Source organism: Montipora capricornis, chromosome 13 (genome assembly GCF_036669925.1).
Source record: "Montipora capricornis isolate CH-2021 chromosome 13, ASM3666992v2, whole genome shotgun sequence".
NCBI classification, from domain to species: domain Eukaryota; kingdom Metazoa; phylum Cnidaria; class Anthozoa; order Scleractinia; family Acroporidae; genus Montipora; species Montipora capricornis.
The window spans coordinates 28,404,911-28,415,174 of record NC_090895.1 but is presented as its reverse complement, the minus strand read 5'-3'; the positions used below and the strand labels follow the sequence as shown (position 1 = coordinate 28,415,174).

Genomic DNA, 10,264 nt, shown 5'->3' with positions numbered 1-10,264 from the left:
TGGAAACTTAACTCTAAAGCCCTGGCCAAACTATCGAACAAAGTTGGATCCCACATGCAACATTGTTGGATGTAAATGTTGACGTAGTGGCAAAACACTATCCAACATTGCTCGACGAATTCAAGTTTAAGTTGGCGCAAAATTTGAAAATGCGGCGAAGCGTTATGCTACGGAAGTTGTTTTAGGACGGAAAGGACGTATTCAAACAAGGAAAAACCAAAGAATGATTAAGAGAACGTGTAGAAAAGGGTATATTCTTTGCAAGATACATTCGCGCTTAGGAGATGATGATTATGAGCTCGGATCAATTTGCAGGAATTTTAAACGCTATTGAACCAGACATCTCCAAACAGCGATAATGATTAGGTAGGCTAAAAGTGTCCCACAAACATGGCCTTGCTTCCTATTCGCTGATCAAGGTCTCTGGCTGTTCATCAACAACCACGATGTCCCCTTGCTCCTTGTCCGCCACCTCTGTTGCAAATGATGCAAGAAGCCTTGGCTTGAAAATAAGATAGCGATTCGTGATTGGCTACCAATACGAACGTGACTCGATTCAGGACACAACTTTGTTGGAAGAGCGGCAAAACACTCCAACATTGCTGTGTCAAACAGAATTGTTGGTTGTAATGTTTGATCAAAAGCAAACTCTATCCAACATTTGATCGAGCAAAAAATGTTGGACGAACATCTTCCAACATGGGCGGCCAAACTGTCGAACAATGTTGGATCGAGCAAAGTTGGAGCCTTCAATCCAACTTTGTTCGATAGTTTGGCCAGGGCTTAACTCTAATGTCATAACTCTATGAAAATAACTCTATTGCTAATCAACCTCTCCACTAAATATCATTAAGCAGGTGTTTTATTTGACAATTTTCACAATAACTTTGCAAACGAGTAAGCCATAAATCCAATATTTACTACCATCTTCCCGTGAGGTAATAAACTTATTCATTTTAGCCCTACTATTATTTACGTTTATTGGTTAAATCAACTCAGTTGTGCACTAAATTTGCTCCTGGACTTTCTGTTCAGTAAATTTTATTTATTTAATTTGAGTGGATGGGCTTGCATTTGTACAGCTCAAATGTGTTTTCTTGTCAACTTTCTGATAAAGCGCCAAATAGAAACTTCTTTTTTTTAAAAAAAAAACATTTTCATCACCATTTATGGTATTTCTGCCACTCCTCTGCGATGCAAATTAAGCCAATGAGATGAAGATGCTTCCACTCTTATGGGATAAAAACCACCCGGATACATTTCTCTAGTTTGCCAAGAGAGAGTTTTCATCTCCTTAAGTTTTCATCCGAAAGAAATCCTGTTTTTTTTTTTAAGGAAAGGTTAATATAGTATTTTTACCAATGACAAATTCCAGTGCAGTGGCCCTCCTTAGTATGATTTCTTTCGGAATCTTGAGCGTTCTGGCAAGTGGAGATTCAAGTTGTGGACACGTTTTTGAAGCTCAGCAGGGTAAGTCGACTACTTTTATTGTTTCACAGGCTCTCTTTCTCTTGCCTCTCGAGAGGCAATTAGTTGAGAATCTTACTAGAACTTTCAAGCAACTATGATGTAGTTTCTCCATTCAAGGCCCGGTTCAGACGCTGTACTTTACATGAATCGAATTTAAATCCGGCTGAATTGCTTCAGACGCCGAACTTCATTGCGCCGAAATCAATTCACAGAAGCATACTATGACTGAAGAAAATTGCAAAGTTTTAATAATTTCTGCATTTGATTCGGCTCATGTGAAGTACAGCGTCTTGATCAAAGCCTCTCCACAGCCGCAATTCCCATCTAAGCCAGGCGGGAAAAATTGCTTAGCCGATCTGAATTAGACCGGTCGTTCTGAATTGATTCAGACGCCGTACTTCACATGGACTTATTCAATGAATTCGATTCGGCTCAGGTGAAGTACGGCGTCTGAACCGGGTCTAACAGTACCAAAAACGTTAAAACAGGGTTCGCGCTACTCCTTGAAGTCCTTGAAAAGCTCTGGAATTTAATTTTGGACTTCAAGGGCGCTTGAAAAGCCCTTGAAAAAAAGGATTTTGTGGGAAAGTGCTTGAAAACTCCTTGAGTTTTTTGCTTTGGTGAAAGTTGTAGAGATTGCATCATGCCAAGAGAAAATGAAGATCACGCAGAGTTAGACATTTCAAAAATTGAGCAAATTGACTATTGGGGAAAGATTAAAGCAAAAAATTAAATTGCCCGTACGTGCAATTAACTTGCAGGATGTGGGACAGAATATCAAGGCAGTCTTTTTCAATTGCTTTTTCAGCAAAGAAAACACTGAAACACGGTGTATGGCATAGAAATCTCCCTACAAACACTCCTTGAAACTCATTTTCTGGTTCTTGAAAACTCCTTGAATACTCCTGGACGTTTTATACAAAATCTAGCACGAACCTTTAAAAAAGTGAGCTTCAACTAGACGGGAACGTAAAGCGATTCATGATGAAGTTGGGTTGTCTTGTTGGTACAAGGCAAATCATACCTTCATCTTACCAACGAAGGTCGGAAATTTTTGTCCTGATAAGTGGTTTTGACACTTCACTTGTTTAAAAAAGGCATTTTGGATTTGTAGGTTAACTGGTAAATCATTGCTTGGGCCGATTTTGCTGTGGTTTTTGTCAGCGCATTTATCAAGTTTTAATGTATTGCTGCAGATCACACTTTGTTGGGGCATGTTATGGAAACTTGGAACGTTACAGATGAATTTAAATGTCAACTGAAATGCATCGGAAATGACACCTGCAAATCCTTTAACATTCATCCTCCTGTGGGCGACAAAGTCATGAAAATTTGCGAGCTGAACAACAAAACACGTCAAATGAAACCAAGTCAGTTTAAAAAGAAGATTGGATCGACCTACTATGGTGCTCTTAAGGTCAGTTCACTTTCTTCCTCTAATCAGCCATGGTAGCTTTGGGCCCGTTTTAAACGTCGCAATCTACATGTGCCGAATCTAATGCAATGAGCGAAAACAATAGATTTTTTTCATTTGCATTAGATTCGGCACATGTAAAATGCGACGTTTAAAACGGGCCTAAGGCCTGGACGAATGGGTTCAACATTCGCTTCATCATACTTTCGATTTTGTTGAACAACGATGTTAAAACCTTTTGCCCCTCCCTTTCAACCGTGTTGAAACATGATAAAACCAAGCTGAATCGATGTTCATGATTTGTTCTCAAACTCATCTATTATTCATAAGGTGATCCGACCAGGAGACGCCAATTTCGGCACATGCATGTGGTTTGAAACACTGGAATGACGCGGTATCCACGAGTTTCATGTAATACCAAACCCTTGAGTTTGATAAAGCATCAAACTCTAGTGAACTCATTTCTTAATTTGAATATTAACTAGACCCTCCGTTAGGGTACACTGGGTTGCCTGTGATACGTGCAACCTTCCAGGCAATTTTTTCAAGTTGAGGGGTCATTGAGACCATTTAAGGGGTCACCCAGAAGTCATACCAGCAGAAGCCCTTTGGCTCACAGGTCCTCACATGTTCGTACGACGAAACAGATCCTTTTCTGAGGTTAAAAACCTGGCTACTGGCCTATTAATCATTTGTCAGAAAGAAGAAATTCCTGTCCTCTTTAGAAAAAAAAATAGACACGCATTGCTTACGTGTGGTAGTGAAGTAACACAGCGATTTATTCCATAATGTCAACTGAGCTGTGTGTTGTCTTCCAGGAGATTCAAGTTGTCCTTGCGTAAGATGTAGCTCTAACAGTGCACGATATTGTTTGGTATTGTCTATCATTGTAGTGCCATGGTAGAAGTCTTAGGTAAATAGCCTGAGAAGACATGTGGTTACCGGACCCAGAAAGATTGAAGAAAATAAAAGGGAAGTGAGAAACAATGGCTTCTGGGCTGACATGTTGATCATTTTCGAGTTCCCTCTCAACTTCTTTTCACCACAAGTTTAAGCGTGCCCTCTGATCATCTGACAGCTTTGTAATATTAGAGTTTACTGAAGTTATATTTTGTCCGGCGGGGTTAGTATCTGGATGCGTGCCTAAAACATATACCCCTTCGTAAAACAGAAGCATTGGACCGAAAATACTATTAATACGAACTCAGCAAGGTACAGATTTTGTTAGCTTGAATCGAAAGTGACATCCACGGAATTCAGCGGGCGGTGTGATGTTACCGCGGCATGTTTACTCGCCAAACAGTGGAGCATCTGTGTCAAATGATGGCAAGATACCGGGTTTTCGTAAGTTTCTTTTTCTATCAAGTGTTATAAAGTTTGACAATAAATGAGTGAATTCAAAGCAAAGATCACAATCGCCCAACTCTTGAGGTTGACCATTGTTTCTGCAAAGTCAAAAATTTACTCTCCAGGACGAGGTTATTTATCACCAGGTAATTCCATCATTTTGGAAATAGCAGCTACTTTATTATTCATCGGCGTCACAATATTTGGCTGATTTCGGGGCTCATTTTGTTGAAACTCAAGCACGCTTCCAACAGATCTGTTTATTTTCGTGAACCCTTCCTGCCTACAGAGCAATACTAAAAATATCCTGCCGTATCACATTTCAACCTTAAGCTCGAAAATTCAATACACAACATGATATTATAATTCACAAAGGCAGAAAATATTACAGAATCCTTTTCCAGCGAAACATTTATTGAAACAAACAACATACTTGCTCTTAGAGGCAAAAACCTCTTCCTATTTCACTGCGTGCATTCAATCGTGTCAAATTACCATGTACGCAACAAAATAAATTTCAGGTTCAAAATCTTCTTTTTGAATAATGATGCACAAAATAGTCGACAAGCTTTCTTTCAAATAATTCTTGACTGTCACATTTCCAATTATTTTTTTTCAGATAATTTTCCATTTGGTTAACACTACATTCGTGATAAAATATTGGAAATACAGCTCACTTTGATTTCGGCTCGACGGGCGATAGATTGTTGTCGAAGTCCATTTCTCATCGCTTTTACGATTCCAGGCATTCGTTTTCACCGCCTGCCAAGTTTATCCCACTGACTTTCCATTATTGAGCTCCATAAGGGTATATTTTGTTTAAAGATCCACTAAAACGCCATTCGCGTTACATGACCTTCGACGCCATTGCAGGTTTTATTTTATCATTCTACTGTGTCCACCAGAGAAATCTACGCATTTCCATTACCCTCCCTATCCTAAGAAAATACGAGCAGAAGGCTCTATGCACAAAGACACCACTTAGCAGGGGAGTGACAGGCAAGACTTTTACCGACACGGGAAAAAAAAAACCCAACAAATGCCACCCACTTTCCGACTGGGATTGCCATACTGACAACCCAGTAAAAATAAAACGAACAAATCCCACCAACTTTCCGACTGGGATTGCCATACTGGCAACCCAGTAATAACACGTATTTGAATACTTAAAACAACATCACCAACATGAACAAACAACCTTTATTAACACCCTCTCTAATAAGAAGTAACGAGACAGTTTCTAACGAAAACGTGACGTTCGTTCACTTATTTACGTTAATATGGACCTTAAGCAAAGACGAGGACGTTGTCTAAAAATATTAGGGAGCTTAAGGAGGCTCGAAATAGTTTCTCCTTTTTTCAAACAAATAAACATATTCTGTCCTTAGATACAGTGAGGGTAATCATATCAAGACAAAATTTGGCCAGGGTATTAAGTACTCATAATAGATTTCTTACATCACATTTTCCTCCAAAATAACGTTACCATGGCAACGATATAAGGCATTTCGTTGAGCCTTAAAATCAAGATATATTGTCTTTTTTGAAAAAACGGGACGGTGAAATCTTCCCATTCAGCTTTACCAGATAATGTTAGAAATAATCTCTAAAATATTTAAAATTCTGTAGGTCAGTTTTTCAGAAAAATAAGGTTTTTTCTTTTTTCACCCACAGAATTTTTTTAAATTTGAAAGACAAACGTTTTAAATTAAGCTAAGCTAACATGCAAACAATGAAAAGAATTCACCGTCCGGAAGCAGAGATGTAAGCGAGTAAAGTTGCAAAATCAGGAAAAATGAGGGGGTTACAAGATAGGCAATAGGGAGCTTAAGCTCGCGCGGTTTTGAGAGGCGGACGGCAACCACAAGAGAACATTTCGTGTGACAAAACAGTGGTGTCTCCCAGATTTTTATTCTAATCTTCTCAAATGGAGTAAAGATATTTGGCAAAGTAAATGTGGTAGTGTAAGGAAAATAGCTAACTTCCGGAACGCGCCTTCTTAAGCTCCCTATTTACGCATGCGTCACCCGCCCATGCGAGTACACGCGCGAGTGAAGCTACAGGCCACCACAAACGGATTTAAGTGACCATTAAACCACGTGTGCACAATTTTCGTAGTTTTCGTGAATACGAGATGTCTTTATATTCTATATGTATAAGAATCAGAAGAAAGGTGATAGAAATTAGCATTATTTGTTTATTTCTGGTGACCCATTTTGAATCATGAGCTGACGCGAGTAGCTTTTAGAATCGCGTGTGTCGTTTACGCGCGCGCTCAGCTGAAAACCCTCTGTAGCCTCGCGGACGTCAACCGGAAGTGTGCAGTTTTCCCTTTTGACTTTTCCTCACACAAACACATTTACCTTGCCAAGTATTTTCTCTCCACCAGACATGATTCGTATAAAAATCTGGGCCGGGTTCCTGAAAGGTGTAATAACTCTATTCCTGGGATAAATGTGCCTAATTCCAGGCACATTTATCCCTGGAATAGGGTTATTATACCTTTCAGGAACCGGTCCCTGGGAGACACCACTGTCCTGGCACGGGAAATGTTCTCTCCCGGTTGCCGTCCGCGTCTCGGAAACGCGCGTTAGGGAGCTTAAGCATGCGCATTTTTGAGACGCGGACGGCGACCGGAAGTGAGTTGTTTTCCCTGTTAACTTGTCTTCACACAACCACATTTACCTTGCTAAGTATCTTTTGTTCATTAGAGATGATTAGTCTAAAAATCTGGGAGACACCACTGCCCTGGCACGCGATATGTTCTCTTCCGGTTGCCGTCCCCTTATCTCCCGTTACTGTAATAATTTTGCGATTACTCCAAGTCACTCGGCTTGGAAAGTGTGAGTACACATTCCATGAATAAAATTGATGAGAACGGTGTGGATATTTAGCGAGAAAATTGAAAATTCATCGTCAGGTGCTCTCGTCCTCCACATGACTTCAAATTTGATCATTTCACGTCGTTGTCAAGACGAAAACGGCAAAGAAATGTATCAAAATGTAATACGCACGTGCAGGGCGTGCAGAATTATTGTTTTTGCTATTTAAACCTATTGTTTTGTGGCGTTCTCGTAGCCGTTGTCTTCGTCGTCGTTGCTTTAGGTCAGAAGGCAAAGGCCATGAACTGATCACACGAACACTTCGAATTACCAATTTCAACAGTACCTTTTGTGTCTTTAGTAATTTCTTCATTGTTAGTGCTGCAATTAGGCGCCAACACCTCAGAAACCTCAGCAGACTTAACTTCACTAATCTTTTCATACTAAAATGAAGCGTTTGACCGATGACCTGTCTGGTCCCTAATTAGCTCCTTGTCCACCCCTGCGTTAAATAAGCAACAAAAGTTGCCGACAATGTGTTCGTGACTATTTCCATTTTCTTTTGTTTCTGAGGCGCGATTAAGAAGCTATTTCTAAAACTCGTGCATCGTGTTTCATCAGGGCATGGGCAACCTTTTTTTGGCTCGCCGTGGGAAGCCATGGTGGCTACAGACGCTACATTGCTTAATTTAAAAATGTGTATTCTTGCGGCCTTGAATGCGCTCAACGAGTCGTACAAGTCCACATTGAATTTGCGCATTTTCCAGTGCTGCAATTGTTTACGTGGGATACTCAGCGGCTATAGCGACAGCTACCGTACGGACGTTGGAAAGGAAAGGAAAAGAACTTTATTTAAGTGTCTAGTCTTCTAGCGCTGGAGCACTAATTGGGGAAACTGAAAACTGAAATCAACAAATTAACGCAAATCAAATGTTGGTTTTTGGGGACTGAAATGTTGGGCCTGGCATGCATAAGAAACCGCTTGTAATCTCCCGAGGCATGAGAAGGCTAGTGGACCATCTCCCTAAAAAAAAAACTTAAAGTGGCCTCAACGAGTCGTTCACCCACATCAACGATTACTGCTAGTTCGCTGAAGCTTAAGGATCACAACCTTATTTGAATGATAGGATCGGACAGGAAATCGACCAGTTAACGTGAAATCTGGTAAACGACATTTTCCCTTTCATCATCATCTAAAAATCTTCGTACGTCACCGAACTGTTGTATAAGTTGTTTGTACCATTTCCACTTCGACCACCAACGAGCCTCGGAGGAACGTAAGCCTCGCTTTGTGCTGTGCGAAAATTAGTGAATCCACAGATTGCCAAACTCACTAAGATTGGAGATAAACGAAGTGATTGCTGAGATTGACTAGAGTGGGAGAAAAACAAACGACATTGACTTTCTTGGGGATATGAGCTGGATGCGCTTTAGTGCCGCTTGGTTTACGCTGGCGCCGTCTCTCGTGGCAGTTATCAATGGTCAAATTTATACTGGAGACGAATAAATTGTCTGTGACGAATTATTCGTCTACGAGACGGTTATTTCGTCAAAAATTCAAGTTCGTCTAAGTATAAATTCGGTGTGTAGACGAATTATGGACCAAAATAGGTCTTCAGCAGGTTCGTGTATTCACACGTCTTACAGACGTGCTGACAGACGAGTCAATCGTATTCCAGCTTTCAGAAACTTTAATTGCCTACCATCTGTAAACGGTATGCTCTCTCTCCTCAACTGGAAACGTGCTGTCCTTGTCTTGCGTATTTTCTTTTCTTAAGCGCCTATGATACTTTGATCTCACTTCTTCGATTTTTTGAAGTTTCTCCTTGCCTGAGACGTACTTTCTGAATGGCAACGTGATTTTTGAGTATGCCAAAAATTCTGTTCGCACAATGACAAAATCCCATCTTAAAACCTGTTTTGACAAAGTAAGCCGCCTTGTCCCAAACGGTAATACCGAGTCCTCATATAATAGCGCCTGTCTTTAACACATTTACAACTAGACGCCCGATCTCACCCTACATATAAAAGACACTGGACATGTTCGTCTCTGGTCATTAAGTACATTCTTTAAGTTTCAATTGAGCCATTTGTTTTACTAAAAAACTGCTTGGTCATTTCAAACAAGGCAAAGTCGCTCTACTAAATGAACTACTCAGGAAGACATTTCTACTGGGTGACAGAACTTACCAATTCTTAAATCTTCAAATGGAAAGACTAAAATTGCATTCTTGTCGAAAAACAGATCTCCTGTGTCGACTTAGCGGACACTCAAAGTAGACAAACACAGAGCGGGCATTGTCATCCGGGATACTCAGGAAAGCATTGTACTGGTGAGAAGATAAGTATAAGTACTCTGGTAACCATGGCAACTAAGCGATTTAAGCACTCGTTCTTTATACATCTGCATCGTTGGTTGTTTTGTTGATATTCCCATGTGTATAAAACTTACAGCTGCCGTATTTTGAGCGACAGAAAAACCTCTCTTCAACAGAAGCTACTTATTCAATAATCAACCTCCACCTTCTAAGCGAACGTTAGGAAAAGGAGATAGCGAAGCATTGAGTGACCATTGTACATGTAAGCTTCCGAATCCCTATCTGAATCTGAATGAATGCATAAGCACTCGAAAAACTGAGGGCCTTGTGTGTTGTATCGATTATGTCCCAGTCGCAGTTATCTGGAAGATTTTGATCACAGTTTTAGCCTTAAAGCATTAACTTTACAACAAGAACTTTAGCTTAGTGTTAATTGTAAGTTATCATCATTAAGTATCATTATTTTTTTATATTTTTCGTTTCACTTAAAGTTGCGAAAGGGTCGCATCCTGGCGAGCCTGCTTTGTCCTGTAAGGATATCAGGAAAACCACCAATGTGAGGAAGAGTGGGGAGTACTGGATTGATCCCAAGGGCACAGGACACCCGTTCAAAGTGTACTGTGACATGACAACTGAAGGAGGTAAGTCCTGCAAAATTTCGAGTGTGATGGAACTTGAAGTCATTAAAACGAGTCTCTCTGTAGCTAACAGTTAACGTTAATTTCGTCACCGCGAATGGAATGAAGCTCACCCGGTAAGCGCCTACAAATGAAAACCCAAGTATTTTCAACAAAGGCCTAGTCCAGAACAAAGTTACTCAATTTAAATTGTCCTGACTCTAGAACATAGTAAAGCTTAGCTGCTCTGTTTTTGGTTCATATTGGATTGTTTGT

General features: G+C 40.3%; 1 protein-coding gene across 1 annotated transcript in view; it reads left to right on the top strand.

Annotated features, from left to right (window-relative positions):
• The first annotated feature begins 54 nt into the window (after nt 1-54).
• The window catches only part of LOC138029350 (uncharacterized), an 11,851-nt gene continuing 1,641 nt past the window's right edge, over nt 55-10,264 (top strand). Inside the window, exons 1-4 of the mRNA XM_068877087.1 lie at nt 55-1,470; nt 2,667-2,887; nt 9,299-9,386; nt 9,863-10,012. Coding sequence (XP_068733188.1) covers nt 1,362-1,470; nt 2,667-2,887; nt 9,299-9,386; nt 9,863-10,012 — 568 coding nt within the window. The 5' untranslated portion in view covers nt 55-1,361. The remainder of the gene's footprint in view (nt 1,471-2,666; nt 2,888-9,298; nt 9,387-9,862; nt 10,013-10,264) is intronic.